The following is a 16926-nucleotide window of genomic DNA, read 5'->3' as shown; positions in this document are numbered from 1 at the left end:
CATCATTAGAAAAAAAAATTAACATAGAGCTTCAGTAGGATTAAATAACATTGCTGACAGAAGGACATAAACATATAATGTCACACCCTCCAAGCAGGCGGGTCAAAGAAAAAATACCCAATCCAAAAATGTTAAATAAGATAGCTACCATTCCCTCTATGATGCATTTTAAAATCATATCTAAAGAAGTGCTTGCTAACTCAAAAACGTGCATCGGAGGAAATCATCCACTAACAATGATGCCACTCAGCAGTGAAAACTATCACTTCTTCTGTGATGCATTTCAAGATGCTTACAAATCACATTTAAACCACAGCTAAAGTAACACATATTAACTCTAGACAGTGAATTGCAGTGCAATCATCCTTTAATAAAGATGCCACTCAGCAATGAAGATTAACTGTAGATTCTACCACCTCTCCAGAATGTAATTACATGAAACAAAAGAAACATCTGTACTAATACATTCAAAACAATAACTTCAATCCCATACTCAGAAAAATGTGTGGAGCCACCCCTACCTGGCAAAGTCCATGGTAAAAGCTTAAGGGGAGTTCCAAAGAAATCCTTCCCTTGCATGGCCTTGAGGGCAGTTTCCTGAGAATACTGATGACGAAAGAATATCAAGCCATAGCGGGATTCCCCACTGCCGTGGATCTGCAGTTCTGATATTTTCCCAAACTTTTTGAATGCAACGAAGAGCGCAAGTCTTGTACTTGAATCTAAAAATACACACAAAGCATGCAATAAGTCCGTGCATCCACCATTTAAAAAAAATGAAAAAGTAAATTCCTAACTGGTGAGGAAGAGGAAGCAGGGTGGGTATGTGGCATTAAGTCTGAAGTAACCTTTCTGTACTTCCAGACCCAGTCACCTGGCAAGGATGAAGTCTTTATTTTTCCTGGTTATGGCAGGCCTACTGAGCTACTAACCTTGGATTTCTGATTTTGGTATTAGTGATTAGAATACAGCAAGGCTAGCAAACCATTGCTTTTCAACTGCTCTGTGGCACTGATGTATAAAACCTTAAGTACAGTCCAGATTAACACAGTTTGAACAGCAATCTGAACACTAGATGAACGTAGTATGAGACACTGAAAGTGAATGGCTCACAGTAGCCCACCAATCCTAGAGGATGGAACAGGAGGTTTCCAGTCAGCCAAAACTGCCTTCATGTAAGCAGAGACTTTCCCAGCATAAAAATGGCCAGGATCGGTGATGTGAGCTTGGCAATCCCAAATCAGGGGCAACAGTCCTCATCAGTGTGTGGTAAAAGCATGTGCATGCAAGAGATGAGGTCATGGCCTCCCTTACAAACAAATATTAATACAGAAATGATTGCATGGACAAAAATAAACTTGGGCCAGAAACACAAAAGCAATTAAAGAATCTAGGGAAAAAATGTCTTTTCTAGAGAAAGCATACTCAGCCAAATGAAGCATAAACAGCACTATGTTTTAGAAAAAAATAATTTTCAAAATGGAAATAAAAATATCTGAAAAGGCTGCAGTCATTTACCTATGGAAGTGATCAAGTCCTTTCTTTTGTGGAAAACAGCAACCCCCTAGCTTTTCTAAATGACAGCCCTAAGAAGCTACAACCATCGGGTGGCCTCAGTTAATGTGGATAAGGACAATAGACCTGTTAAATGAGGTGGTAATAAAGATCTGGGCTTATAGTGGAAATTAAGTAACAATCTACCTTCTTTATGGCAATTTCAGGCTCCTTACTTCTGTGAATAGTTTCTCTGCAGTCTAACAAGAGCAAAAGAAATGATGGCAGCAAATTACTGAAGACAGTCTTACCAAATATAGTTTGGTGCAGTATATACATTCTTTACTAAATGCAATGACCAGCTGTCCTGAACACAGACTCATTACACAGGCAACAGATCGTGTATTATAACAATCTGTGAACGCAGAAAAGAGGACTACACTCTTGTGTTGTGTAGCAAAATTCATGGCCACTAGTTTGTCTGTTTTCCCTGAAATGATCAGATGCTTTGACTGCAAGAAGCTGTATGAGGGACAATATTCAAGTAACTACCGAATACTTCAAAAAGTTTAGAAAGTGCAGTTGTGTTACCAACTCACCATAATTATAGGTGCTAAAATTGTAGTCACTGTTGGAGTCCTACTTTCAAAGATCAACGCTACAGGCAAAGTCCTACATCCTTCAAGATTTTCCAGGTCTAATTCCCTTCCCTCCTATGCTGACTAAGTCTCCTGCTTTTAGGATATCTCCACATCCTGGTATAAATGCTGATACATGTCATCTTCTCTACTTTTCTGCCTCACATATAAAACATACACATACTATAAAAATGGGATCCACAAATGAGAACCTGAAATTCTAGGAGACGCTGTACAATATCTTTTTTTGAATATTTCTTATTACATTTTTCCACAAATGCAAAGTAAAAATATGAGTATAAAATAATATAGACAATACAGCATGTATTACATAGATGAGTAAAGGTAAATTACAGTTATGTACCTACCAAAAATGTAGATGTTCGAGTGTTTACACTGCTGCAGTCATTACACTTGGGTTATCCTGCCATCAGGCAGTCCCGCAGTCGGCCAGAGTTCCAAAATCTTGGTCCGGTGTCAGTTGCTGTCACTTCTTCCCTGACGTCAGTGCGCCAGGAGTATATAAGATGCATCCAACGCCATTTTTTTTTTCAGTTTTTCTTGCCCCAGATGTCAGGTGCCCCCAAGTAGGTAGGCAATACATATTGCTAATAAAAAATATACATATAAAATAAAAACAATACTTTCAGTTACAAGCAAATACACCACAAAGGTTGTATAGGATAGAAAGGTATAGATAAATCCAACTAGTTCAGAGGGGATGGAGGGAGGGTAACCTGGACTGCAGCAGTGTGAACACTTGAACATCTACATTTATGGTAGGTACAAAACTGCACTATGTTCATCGTGTTACACTGCTGCAGTCATTACACTTGGGTAGAATCCCAAAGCTAAGGTTGAGTGGCTGGTCTATAAAGATTTAGGATTGGCTATGAGGCCCTGCAGAACTGCAGTGGCAAATCCTGCTCTTGATTTAGACTAAAGAGGCAGGTGGTAGTGCTTGGTAAAGGTGTGCACTTTACTCCAAGTTGCAGCCTCCAAAATTTCTTTAGTAGGTACTCCTCTGAGAAAGGCTGCTGAAGTGGCTGTTGCCCTGGTGGAATGTGGCCTAATATTGTTTGGGACTGATTTTCCATGCTGTGTGTAGCAGTAACGAATACAGTGTCCTATCCATTTGGATATAGTCTGCTTTGAGATAGCCTTGCCCTGTGATCCTGCAGCATATGCTACAAACAGTTGCTCAGTTTTCCTGAAAGCCTTTGTTTTGTCCAAGTAGAAGCGTAGCTGCCTGTGTATGTCCAAAGAATGCAGAAGTTTCTCCCCTTTATTCTGGGGGTTTGGATAAAAAGTTGGCAAATGGATGGTTTGGTTAAGAGCCACACTAGATACCACCTTTGGCATAAAGGTAGGGTTTGTCCTTAAAGAAACCCTGTCCTGATGAAAAATTATAAAAGGTTCCACTGCCATTAATACCTGTAGCTCTGAGACTCTTCGTGCTGAAGTTACTGCCAGGAGCAGAGCTGTTTTCCATGATAAAAATTTTAGATCGGCTGTATTGGCTAGCTCAAAAGGTGGCAGGGTTAGTTTTTCCAAAACTAAATTGAGGTCACAAGTTGGTGTTGGTGCTCTCCGGGGCAGTCTTATGTTTTTAGCCCCTCTGAGGTACTGCTTTAGCAAGGGATGAGAGAATAAAGGAGGATCCATGTTGTAATGTGCTGAAATGGCAGAGGCGTCGATCTTAACTGATGAGAAGGATAGGCCTCTGTCCAGCATCTCAGTTAAGTATTGTAAAATCTGAGGAATGTTTGGAACAAGAGGGTCAAGGCTTTGAGCCTGGTTCCAGGCGCAGAATTTCTTCCATTTGTCTGAGTAAGCTTTCCTGGTGCTAGGCCTCCTGGCCTCCAAAATGACATCCATAACAGCTTTAGAGAGAGGTGTTGCCTGTTTGACTAATGAATCTGTCATGCAGCCAGGTTTAGGGTTTTGAGCTGACCATGCAGGATCTGATTGTTTTCTTGAGTCAAAAGGTGTGGAATTTGAGGCAAAATCCATGGTAGGCCTTGAGCTAAGTTCCTTAAGATAGGGCACCAGTGCTGGCGTGGCCAGTCTGGAGCAATCAGGATCACCTGTAGTTTTTCTTGTCTGGCTTTTAGGAGTACCTTTGAAAGGAGAGGCAGTGGCGGGAAGGCATAAACTTTTAGGTTTTTCCAGCTGAACAGAAGAGCATCCACTTTCCATGCTTGTTTGTGATAAGTCCTTGTGCAGAATTTTTGTAGTTGGCAATTCAGTGGGGAGGCAAAAAGATCTATGTCTGAGCATCCCCATTTTTGCGTTACCATGCTAAAGATTTGTGGATTTAATTTCCATTCGTGAGGGTCCATGATATTTCTGCTTAGATCGTCTGCCAGAGTATTTTTCTTCCCTGGCAGGAATTGCGCTTGCAGGTCAACTTGATACGTTAGAGCTGTGTTCCACACGGACATGGCTTGCCTGCATAAGGGATAAGAATGAGTGCCCCCTTGCTTGTTTATGTACCACATTACTGTGGTGTTGTCTGTCTTTAATAATAATTGTCCTGGATGCAGAAGGTCCTTGAAAGCTGTTAGGGCATTTTGAACAGCCAACATCTCTTTTTGATTGATGTGAAGATGCATCTGGTCTGTGGTCCACTTGCCCTGAATGCATTTTCCTGCCATGTGTGCTCCACAGGCTTAATCCGAAGCATCTGTTGTTAGAGTCTGCCTGGCTGTGGGTAGGGTAAAAGGCTGACCCTTGTTTAGGTGACATGCCTGTGCCCACCATCGAAACTCCTGTTGTAGGCAGGGAATCATTGGTATTACTGCTTCTAAACTGTGAGAGTGTTGAGTCCAAACGCTTTTTAGGTACCATTGTAATTTCCTCATATGCAGTCTAGCATATGGTATTAGTAGTATGCAGAATGGCATGAATCCCAGGGCCTGCAGAATTTTTCTTGCAGGGAGATGGGACTTTTTTGCCAGTAGTTGAAAATATTGAGTTAGTTGAACTTGTCTGGCGTGAGGTAAGCCATCTGGGCCGTTGTATTTAAGCTGGAACCCAGGAATATAATCTGTTGTGAGGGCACTAGTTTTGACTTCTTTTCGTTTACTGTGTACCCTAGACAAATTAGCAACCTTTTTACAAATGCCAGATGCTGTAGAAGAATGTCCTTTGTCTCTGCTTGAATGAGGCAGTCGTCCAGGTATGGATATATTTGAATTCCTTTTTGTCTGCAAAATGCAATTACTGGTGCCATTCACTTTGTGAAGACCCTGGGCGCAGTAGATAAGCCAAAGGGCAGTGCAGAGAATTGGTAGTACATTGTACCAGCTTTGAATCGGAGGTATCTTCTGCAATTTTGTCCGATAGGGACATGCAGGTATGCCTCTTTGAGGTCCAGAGTAACAAGCCAAGCCTTCTTGCCCAGCATGGGTAGAAGCTGCTGTAATGTCAACATTTTGAATTTCGGAATATCCAGTTAAGTATTTAGAATTGAAAGGTCTAGTATGGGCCTCCAGGCCTTGTCCTTTCTGGGGACCAGGAAGAGTCTTGAGTAAAAACCTTGTCCTTGTTCCTGTTGTGGTACTTTTTGAATAGCTCTCATGCCCACGAGGGCTGAAATTTATTTTTGTGCCTCTGCCCATTGATTTTGTGGCAGGTCTGGCATTCCTTTTAGCCTTGGTAAAGTATGAAAGTGGAACCTGTAACCTTGAGAAGCAATATTCAGAACTCATTTGTCTTGGGTGATTGCCAGTTTTGAGGAAAAAGTGCTAGTTTTCCCCCTAAGGGGGCTTCCAAAAGGGAAGTGTTTGGCGTACGAAGGGGAAAGTCATTGTGACTGCTTCCTGTAAGTTTGAGACTTGTCCTCACCTCCTTTTGGGGTAGAGGTGCCCCACTGTCGTTGTCTGTTTGAGCCTTGGGGTTGAGATCTGCCTCTTGGGCATCTGTATCTGCCTCTCTGTGGCCTGTCTGACACTGGAAAGGACCAATTCTTTGTTGGCTAATTTCTGCTAAATCGAGGTGGCTGTACCTGTAAGAAATCCTTGACTGTTTGCATAGATTTAGCTTTATCTTCCATTTTCCTTATCACCTCTTCTACCTTAACACCAAACAAGGTATCATGCTGTAAAGGAGCATCCAATAATTTTGCCTTAACATGATCAGGTAAACTCTGTTCTTTTAACCAAGCATGTCTTCGAATCACAGAACCTGTAACTGCGGCTCTTCAAGAGGCCTCTAAAGAATCAAAACCACATTGCAGAGTATGTTTTCCCACCTGTTCAACTGCATGCAATAAATCCTGCATTACTTTACAATCAGGAGCTTCTGAGCTTGCAAGCATTTTCTGTTTTAACTGAGCCATTACATATTGTTGGTACTTAAGCATGTGAAACTGGCAATTTAAAGCTCTTACTGCTAAAGTTGCAGAAGTGTATACTTTCTTCCCCCATCTATCCAAAGCTCTGGAATCTCTGTCAGAGGGTACTGGATTTTTTGCAATGGAAGCCTTAACCCCTTTTGGACCCTGGGAAATAGTGTCTGGATCAGCAGAAGGGTTTTTATAAAGAAACTTGTGAGAGTCAGGGACTCTATCATAGTCTGGCTTGGCTGGTACAGGGGGCAAAGAATCAGGAGATGAGCTGGATTCAGAGAACACATCATCCACAATATCTAGCACAGGCGGAATAGCCAGGGGCTTGTGCTGAGGCAATAAAAGGAAATCCTTGAGCCTTTTTTCTTGGATTCTGAGTAATCCTGACTTTCCCAGTGGAAATGCTCCCTCATGGTATGTAAAGTTTCCCCAAAAGAATAATCCTCAGGAGGAGAGGCTGAAGGGATAGATTCTTCAGCTTCGGAGTCCTCATAGGTGGGTAGAGAGTATCCCTGGTCTGAAGAGGAATCAGAGGAAATGGAAACCTGATCAGAGGAATCATAGTCTGTATCCTGCCTAGGCCTTTTCTCAGGAGGGGGATGGGAACCCCTGATTAGAGTAATGAGGTCTTCGGCCATTTTAAGCATCTGTTTCTTAGGCATGGAGGACTGTCCAGGAGAATGCTGTACTTGTTTCTTTGTCTTTAATGGTACTTTTGTCTTGGCTGTTGTTTTAATGGTAAGTTGTGAAGGTCTGAAAACACCATCAGAAGCTGATGCCTGCTCAGCAGCTCCGGACCCATCTGAGGGATTAGTTTCCGTAGGCCCAGTACCTTGAGTTTCCAGAGGCCTAGTTGTTTCCACGTGGGAGTCGGAGGTGGCCTGTGGCTCTGAGGTAGCGGGTGTCAGGGGCTGCGAAAGCGCCTTACTGAGAACTGGCGACTGGCCTAGAAGAGGTTTCGTCGTCGGTTTTGGACCACGGATGCCTGTCTTTATCCTTGTCCTTGCGGGGTTTTTTTGGGTATTGTGGTCGACGGTTGATCCGACAGCATAGTATAATTGAACCTTCGGCCAAAGTAGTGCAAAGCAAAATCAAAACGTCTTTTTGCAGTGCGTTTGTTAAATCTAGCACAAAACCGACAACAAGTGACGTCGTGATCAGGGCCTAGGCATGGAATACAGTAAGAGTGGAAGTCCTTATGAGGTATTTGCTTCCCACAAGAAATACAATTATTAACTTTTTCTGACATCGGTCTAAAGCAAGAAAAAAGTTTCCCCAACGGGGTACTTAGCTTTATTGAAGACTTTGGATCTGAAATTCGACTTCAAAAATCTCAGGAGTCGGCCGAGCAGCACTTGCGAACTGCTTCTGCTTCGGGCACCACGCGGCAAGAAAGACTGAAGAAAATGGCGTCTGATGCATCTTATATACCCCTGGCGCACTGACGTCAGGGAAGAAGCGACACCAACTGACACCAGACCAAGACTTTGGAACTCTGGCCAACTGCGGGACCGCCTGACGGCAGGATAACCCAAGTGTAATGACTGCAGCAGTGTAACACCATGAAAATCCACACTTTCCAGAGAAAAAACATTAAACATTTACAAGAAACCTTGAGACTAGTAATTTGACATGTTTACAACATATTTAGGGGTTACAGTAGCGCAGAGTTATGATACAACACTGAGTATTGGGTTAGTGTATGCAGGGTACCTTTAACTGACCAGAATGCAAGAAAAAGAAAGAGAAACAAAAAGAATAAAAAAAAAATCACATATTTACAGTATATACAATGCTGGAAGCCATCCTTTTGTTGACATCCCAGAAGTGTGTTTTATATGTCAGTGATACAACTATTTATGATCAGAAACATAGAGGTTTTTATTTTCTATCAACCAGCTACTTGACATTTAGCTTTATGTATTTTGTAAGCTTATCAAAATTGTTTCTAGGAGAGGATTCCAGTATGTTTGAAAGTAATTTTTTTAATACTTTTAGTAGCTAGTTTGTGGGAGGTGATATATTTAACTGCCATGTCTTTAAAGTTGTTCCATGAGATGTTTTTATTATTACCCCAATTCTTAGAAATATAGAATTTAAGTAGTGTGCATACTGTAACTAAGATATGCTTGCGCATTCCATTGATTGAATTAGGAATTATATGCAGAAAGTACAGTTTTGTACCTACCATAAATGTAGATGTTCGAGTGTTCACACTGCTGCAGTCATCACACTTGGGGTTATCCTGCCGTCAGGCGGTCCCGCAGTCGGCCCGAGTTCCAAAGTCTTGGTCCGGCGTCGGTTGCTGTTGCTTCTTTCTTGACGTCAGTGCATCCGACACCATTTTCTTCAGTTTTTCTTACCCCAGATGTCAGGTGCCCCCAATAGGTAGGCAAAACATATTGTTATATAAAAATATACATATAAAAATAAAGCATTACCCTCAGTCACAAGCAAATACACCACAGAGGTTGTATAGGATAGAAAGGTATACGTAAGTCCAGCTAGTTCAGAGGGGATGGAGGGAGGGTAACCTGGACTGCAGCAGTGTGAACACTCGAACATCTACATTTATGGTAGGTACAAACCTGTACTTTGTTCATCGTGTTACACTACTGCAGTCATCACACTTGGGTTGAATCCCAAAGCTAAGGATGGGTGGTGGAACTAAACAGGGTTTGGAGAGGCTAGCAGGCCCTGCAGAACTGCAGTGGCAAAGCCAGCTCTGGTTTTAGAGTATAGTGGTAAGTGATCGTGCTTGGTGAAGGTGTGCACTGAACTCCAAGTTGCAGCCTCCAAAATATCCTTGGTTGGTACCCCTCTGAGGATGTTGCTGTAGACCTGGTGGAATGGGGCCTGATTTTACCAGGTACAGATTACCCATGGTGTGTGTAGCAGAAACGGATACAATGTCCTATCCATTTTGAAATGGTCTGTTTTGAGATAGCTTTTCCTTGAGATCTTGCAGCATAGGATACAAAGAGCTGGTCAGATTTTCTGAAAGCCTTAGTTTTATCCAAGTAGTAACGTAATTGCCTGTGAATGTCCAAAGAGTGTAGGAGCTTTTCCCCTTTGTTCTGGGGGTTTGAATAAAAGGTGGGCAAATGAGTGGTTTGGTTTAGGGCCACACTGGATACCACCTTTGGCATAAAGGAAGGGTTAGTTCGTAAAGAGACTATGTCTTGATGAAAAATTATGAAAGGCTCCACTGCCATTTGGGCCTGTAGTTCTGAGACTCTTCGTGCTGAAGTTATTGCTAGCAGCAGGGCAGTTTTCCATGATAGGAACTGTAGATCAGTTGTGAAAGCTGGTTCAAAGGGCGGAAGTGTAAGCTTTTCCAAAACAAAGTTGAGATCCCAAGTTGGTGTTGGTGCTCTCCGGGGCGGTCTTATGTTCTTAGCCCCTCTGAGGAACTGTCTTAGTAATGGATGTGAATATATAGGAGGCTCCATGTTGTATTGAGCTGAAATAGCTGAGGTGTGGATCTTAATAGATGAGAAGGAAAGTCCTTTGTGCAACGTCAGTTAAATATTTAAGAATTTGAGGAATATTTGGGACAAGGGGATTTTGGCCTTTAGCCTGGTTCCAGGCGCAGAATCTTTTCCATTTGTCTGAATAGACTTTCCTGGTGCTGGGCTTCCTGGCCTCCAGAATGACATCCATCACAGCTTTAGACAGAAGTGTTGACTGGTTGTTTAGGCAATTTGCCATGCAGCCAGATTTAAAGTATTGAGCTGGCTGTGTAGAATCTGATTGTTTTGCTGAGTGAGCAGGTGAGGAATTGTAGGTAAAATCCATGGTGGGCCTTGAGCCATGTTCCTTAGTATTGGATCCCAGTGTTGGCGTGGCCAGTCTGGAGCAATGAGTATCATTTGTGGCCTCTCTAATCTGGCTTTCAGCAGTACCTTTGCCAGAAGAGGCAGTGGAGGAAAGGCATACACTGTCAATGTTTTCCAACTGAATGAGAGGGCGTCCACTTTCCAAGCTAGTGTGTGGTATGTCCTTGTGCAGAATATCCGTAGTTGGTAGTTTTGGGGGGAAGCAAACAGATCTATGTCTGGACTCCCCCATTTTTGAGTTATCATTGCGAATACTCGTGGATATAGTTTCCACTCGTGAGGATGTGTGATGTTTCTGCTTAGATCGTCTGCCAGTGTGTTTTTCTTTCCTGGCAGGAATTGTGCTTGTAGTTGAACTTGGTAGGTCAGTGCTGTGTTCCACAAGGTCATTGCTCGTCTGCATAGGGGGTAGGAGTGTGTGCCCCCTTGCTTGTTTATGTACCACATCACTGTGGTGTTGTCCGTCTTTATTAGGAGTTGTCCTGGATGTAGGAGGTCCTTGAAAGCTGTTAGGACATTTTGTACAGCTAGCATCTCTTTTTGATTGATATGTAGATGCCTTTGGTTTGCAGGCCATTTGCCCTGAATACACTGTCCTGCCATGTGTGCTCCCCAGGCATAATCCGATGCATCTGTTGTTATAGTTTGCCTGGCTGTGGGTAAGGTAAAAGGTAGACCCTTGTTGAGTTGGCATGCCTGAGCCCACCATAGAAACTCCTGTTGAAGGCAGGGAATGAGTGGAATTATTGTTTCCAAGCTGTGGCTGTGTTGAGACCATACGCTTTTCAGGTACCATTGTAATTTCCTCATATGCAGTTTTGCAAATGGTATTAGTAGTATGCAAGATGCCATGAATCCCAAGGCCTGCAGAATTTTTCTTGAAGGGAGTTGGGTCTTTGTTGCCATCATTTTGAAGTATAGAGTCAGTTGTCCTTGCTTGTCTGGCGTGAGATAAGCCATCTGGGCCATTGTATTTAAGCTGGCACCCAGGAATATTATGTCTTGTGACTGCACCAGTTTTGACTTCTTTTCGTTTACTGTGTACCCTAGGCACCTTAGTAGGCTCTTGACAAACGCCAGATGCTTTAATAGAATGTCCTTGCTTTCTGCTTTAATAAGGCAGTCGTCCAGGTATGGATATATCTGAATCCCTCTTTGTCTGTAGTATGCAATTACTGGTGCCAGGCATTTTGTGAAGACCCTGGGCATAGTAGATAAGCCAAAGGGCAGTGCAGAGAATTGGTAATGGGTTGAACCTACAATAAATCGGAGGTATCTTCTGCAATTTTGTCTGATAGGGACATGCAGGTATGCCTCCTTTAGGTCCAACATTACTAGCCAAGCCTTCTTGCCCAGCATGGGAAGAAGTTGCTGTAGTGTTAGCATCTTGAATTTGGGTACTGCCATGTATGTGTTTAGAATTGAGAGGTCCAGAATGGGTCTCCAGGCTTTGTCCTTTCAGGGAACTAGAAACAGTCTTGAGTAAAATCCTTGTCCTTGCTCCTGTGTAGGAACCTGTTGAATGGCTCTCATGTCCATGAGAGCTGGAATTTGCTTTTGAGCCTCTGCCCATTGATTTGGTGGCAGGTTTGGCATTCCTTTTAACCTTAGCAAAGTGTGAAAGTGGAATCTGTATCCTTGAGAAACAATATTTAGGACCCATTTGTCTTTTGTGATGATGTGCCAATTGTCTGCAAAAAAGTGCTAGTTTTCCTGCTAGTTTTCCCCCCAAGGGAGCTGCCAAGAGGGTTTTGCTTGGCAGTCTGAGGGGTAAGTCACTGTGTTTGTCTTCTGGTAGTTTGAGACGTGTCTTCTTCACCTTTATGGGTTGTGGCACTCCATTGTCCAGGCTGGTAAGAGCCTTGTGGCTGGCCTCTGCCTCTTGGGTGTCTGTATCTGCCCCTCTGTGGTCTGGCAGAAGCTGGAAAGGACCAGTTTTTGGTTGGCCAACTTCTGCTGAAACGAGGGGGTTGAACCTGTAAAAAATCATTGACCGGCTGCATAGATTTTGCCTTATCCTCCATTTTCTTTTAAACTTCTTCTGCTTTTACACCAAATAAAACATCCTGCTGTAAAGGTGCATCCAATAACTTCGCTTTAACATGATCAGGTAGAGTTTGTTCCTTTAACCAAGCATGCCTACGTATGACAGACCCTGTCACTGCTGCTCTACAAGAAGCTTCCAATGAATCAAATCCACATTGCAAAGTATGTTTTCCCACTTGTTCAGTTGAATGCAACAAATCTTGCATTTCCTTGTAATCTGGCTGGTCTGTATGTGCGAGCATTTTTTGTTTTAATTGAGACATCAGATATTGTTGATATTTCAGCATGTGGAACTGACAATTTAAGGCCCTCATAGCTAGAGTAGTTGAGGTATATACTTTCTTTCCCCATCTGTCTAGTGCTCTAGAATCCCTATCAGAGGGCACAGGATTTTTAGCAATAGAGGCCTTAACCCCTTTGGGACCTTGGGAAATGGTTTCTGGGTCAGCAACAGGGCTTTTACACAGGAATTTGTGTGAGTCAGGGACTCTGTAGTATCTGTCTGGTTTGGCTGGTGCAGGAGGTAGTGAATCTGGGTTAAGGCTAGACTCTGAATAAACATCATCCACAATGTCTAACACGGGTGGAATAGCAAGTGGTCTGTGCTGGGGTAGTAAAAGGAACTCTCGGAGCCTTTTCTTAGAATCAGAGTAATCCTGGCCTTCCCAGTGGAAATGTTCCCTCATAGTATGCAAGGTTTCGCCATAAGAGTAGTCTTCTGGGGGAGATGCAGAAGGGATAGACTCTTCAGCATCAGAATCTTCATAAGGGGGAAAGGAATATTCTTGTTCCTCAGAAGAATCTGAGGAAATTGAAACCTGGTCAGAGGAAGCATAGTCCTCCTCCTGCCTTGGCCTTTTATCAGGAGGGGGAAGGGAACCCCTGATTAGGGTAATTAAGTCTTCAGCCATCTTAAGCATCTGTTTCTTAGGCATGAGGCCTTGTACAGGAGACTGCTGTACAGTCTTCTTTGTTTTTAAAGGAGTTTTCAGTTTTACATAGGATTTAATAGTGAGTGTAGTCGGTCTGAAGACACCTTCTGCAACTGAAGGCGTTTCAACTGCACCGGAATCTCCTTCAGGTATGGAGTCGGAAGGGCCTAAAGGTAAAGGTTGTGGTGGCCTAGCAATCTCCGCTTGTGAATTGGATGTTGCCTGGGGTTCTAAATCAGCAGTCATCAGGGGCTGCATAGGCACTTCACTGAAAACCGGAGAACCGGCGATTGGCCTAGCAGAGGCCTCGGAGTCCGGTTTGGATTTCGGCTGCCTGTCCTTATCTTTGCGTTTTTTATGCATTTCCGGTCATTGGTTGCTCTGACGGCAGGGTATAATTAAATTTCCTACCAAAATAATGTCGGGCGAAATCAAACCGACGTTTAATAGTTCGTTTATTAAACCTAGCACAAAACCGGCAACTTGTGACATTGTGGTCTGGGCCTAGGCAAGGAATACAATAAGAATGAAAGTCCTTATGAGGTATTTGCTTCCCACAAGAAATGCAATTGTTAACTTTTTCTGACACTGGACTGAGGCAAGAAAAGGTTCCCCAACGGGGTACTTAGCTTTATGAAGACTTCGGTCTGAAATTCGATTTGAAAATCTCAGGAGTTGGCCGACCGACACTTGCAAACTGCTTCTGCTTCTGGCACCGCGCGGCAAGAAAGACTGAAGAAAATGGCGTCTAATGCATCTTATATACCCCTGGCGCACTGACGTAAGGGGAGAAGCGACAGCAACCGACGCCAGACCAAGACTTTGGAACTCAGGCCAACTGCGGGACCGCCTGACGGCAGGATAACCCCAAGTGTGATGACTGCAGCAGTGTAACACGATGAACATTCATTGTTTCCCAAGAGAGAGTAGTTTTTGTGTATCCAACTATCTCTAGTTGCATTCCCAAAGAATACCAGAGCTTGGAGATTTTCTCACAGCACCAGAAGATGTGGAGAATACCCACATTCACCCTAGAGCAGAAGGAGCACAGTGAGCTTTTTTTGTAACCAAATTTTTTGAGAACACCTGGGGTATAGTATGCATTGTTGTTAATCATCAGTTGTGTGTATACGAGGTTTATTGAAAGGTGCAAGTGTTAAGGTATTGTTTATGGCTTCTTGTTTTTGTATTATTGTGATATTATTATTTAAGTTTTCCCAGTATCTTGAGCAGAGTAGCACGGACTTGTGTTTTAACTCATTTACTAATTTATAGGAATTTGAAATCATTTTTATTTTAGCGCTTTGATTATGTTTTGGGTATTCTCTATACTTTGTATTTCAATTCTGTAGTTTGAATATTTTATGTTTATTACTGATATCATTTGTCGAAAAATGTAATTATAGCAAGCTGGCGTCCTGAATTTTTCTCTTAGTTTATCAAGTGTATCTTCCTTGTACTGTAGGATATCCCATACTGTTAAATCTTTAATTATTGGGAATGGTTTGAGATCAATCATTTTGTTATTTAACTTAATATTCGGGTTCATATGTATAGGTTTGTAGCAGTACTAATGAATTCTGCAGATTGATGGATAGAAATAGAGATTGGAATGCTTGGGTGTAATTTGTAAAAAGTTTTTTGTTTGGGTTGGAGGAAAGGAACAGCTTTTGGATTTATGTTTATGGAATTAAGTATGTTTGCCCACATTTTAACCTATATTGGGTACCAAGTCTTTTTTGAACCATCATACTCCGCAATTTAGATCAACCTGTTTGCTTTTATAATAAGGTAATATATGCTAAAATCAGGTAGCCCCAGCCCACCTTTTAATTTTGGTATTGTAAGATTTTTGTAGCTTATTCTTGTTGTTTTAGGTTGCCATAGGAATTTGGAGAGGGCCTTTTCCATTGCTGTAAGTACTTTTTTTGGTAATTTGAGATTAATAAAGTTAAACAAAAGTACAGTTTTGTACCTACCATAAATGTAGATGTTCAAAGATCCACATTGCTGCAGTCCTTACATATGGGTAGTCCGCTGTCCTCAGTCGGCCCAAATACCAAAGTATTAGGCTGACGTCGGTCATGGGCGCCTAGATCTGACATCAGAGCGTCAGGGTATAAAAGCGCATGACCCGGCCATATCCTCAGTCTTTTCTTGCCCCAGATGTCAGAAGGCCCTAAAAAGAAAGGCCACAGCCAAAAATAGAATACTTCCCAAAAGGCATGTACAAATGACAGCTACCACCCAAACCATACAATTATTCCAAACTACAGAGGGGAAGGAGGGAGGGTTAATTGGACTGCAGCAATGTGGATCTTCGAACATCTACATTTATGGTAGGTACAAAACTGTACTATGTTCTTCATCTCACATTGCTGCAGTCCTTACATATGGGTAGAATCCCAAAGCAGAGGTAAAGGGAGGCTGGCAAAATTATAAAGCATTGGGAGCTGCCAAAATGCCATGTAAGATTGCAGTGGCAAATCCAGCTCTAGATTTGGAATAAAGAGGAAGGTGGTAGTGTTTAGAAAAAGTATGCACTGAACTCCAAGTAGCTGCTTCCAAAATATCTTTAGTAGCTACTCCTTAAAAAGCTGTAGAAGTGGCAGTAGCCCTAGTGGAGTGAGGTCTGATTCCAGCCGGAACCTCCTTACCATGATGAGAATAACAAAAAGCAATACAAAATCCAATCCACTTAGAAATAGTTTGTTTTGAAACAGGTTTCCCCTTCTGGTCTTTGGTGCAGGCTGGAGAAGTTGTTTGACCGCAACTGAGCTACAAAATATAAGTATTTTTTGATTATTTTAACAGATTACTGTTTTTATAATTTAATATATATAAAGCACTTTGTCTATTCAGAATCTTCAGAAATCTTTTTCTGTTTAAAAACTTTCATAGCTTGTTGTCTTAGGCTATTGTATAAACTGAAACATTTACTCTGTGTAATTATCTCTTGGCTAGTGGGGGCTGGTTCTTTTGTGTTCTTGTAAAAAAAAAGTTGTGTTTCTGGTCTTTGGTGCAGGCTGGAGAAGTTGTTTGACCGCAACTGAGCTACAAAATATAAGTATTTTTTATTATTTTAACAGATTACTGTTTTATAATTTAATATATATAAAGCACTTTGTCTATTCAGAATCTTCAGAAATCTTTTTCTGTTTAAAAACTTTCATAGCTTGTTGTCTTAGGCTATTGTATAAACTGAAACATTTACTCTGTGTAATTATCTCTTGGCTAGTGGGGGCTGGTTCTTTTGTGTTCTTGTAAAAAAAAAGTTGTGTTTCTGGTCTTTGGTGCAGGCTGGAGAAGTTGTTTGACCAAGAACTGAGCTACAAAATATAAGTATTTTTGATTATTTTAACAGATTACTGTTTTTATAATTTAATATATATAAAGCACTTTGTCTATTCAGAATCTTCAGAAATCTTTTTCTGTTTAAAAACTTTCATAGCTTGTTGTCTTAGGCTATTGTATAAACTGAAACATTTACTCTGTGTAATTATCTCTTGGCTAGTGGGGCTGGTTCTTTTGTGTTCTTGTAAAAAAAAAGTTGTGTTTCTGGTCTTTGGTGCAGGCTGGAGAAGTTGTTTGACCGCAACTGAGCTACAAAATATAAGTATTTTTGA

General features: G+C 41.9%; 1 protein-coding gene across 1 annotated transcript in view; it reads right to left on the bottom strand.

Moving 5' to 3' along the window:
* Positions 1-396: 396 nt before the first annotated feature.
* LOC122796893 (msx2-interacting protein-like) overlaps positions 397-16926 on the bottom strand; it is an 868075-nt gene continuing 851545 nt past the window's right edge. The window contains exon 7 of the mRNA XM_044065646.1: positions 397-722. Coding sequence (XP_043921581.1) covers positions 397-722 — 326 coding nt within the window. The remainder of the gene's footprint in view (positions 723-16926) is intronic.

The sequence above is a fragment of the Protopterus annectens genome, chromosome 3.part0 (assembly GCF_019279795.1).
Source record: "Protopterus annectens isolate FY-2018-M chromosome 3.part0, PAN1.0, whole genome shotgun sequence".
Taxonomy (NCBI): Eukaryota; Metazoa; Chordata; order Ceratodontiformes; family Protopteridae; genus Protopterus; species Protopterus annectens.
Note: the sequence above shows the minus strand (reverse complement) of the source record. Positions and strands in the feature narration are given on the sequence as shown.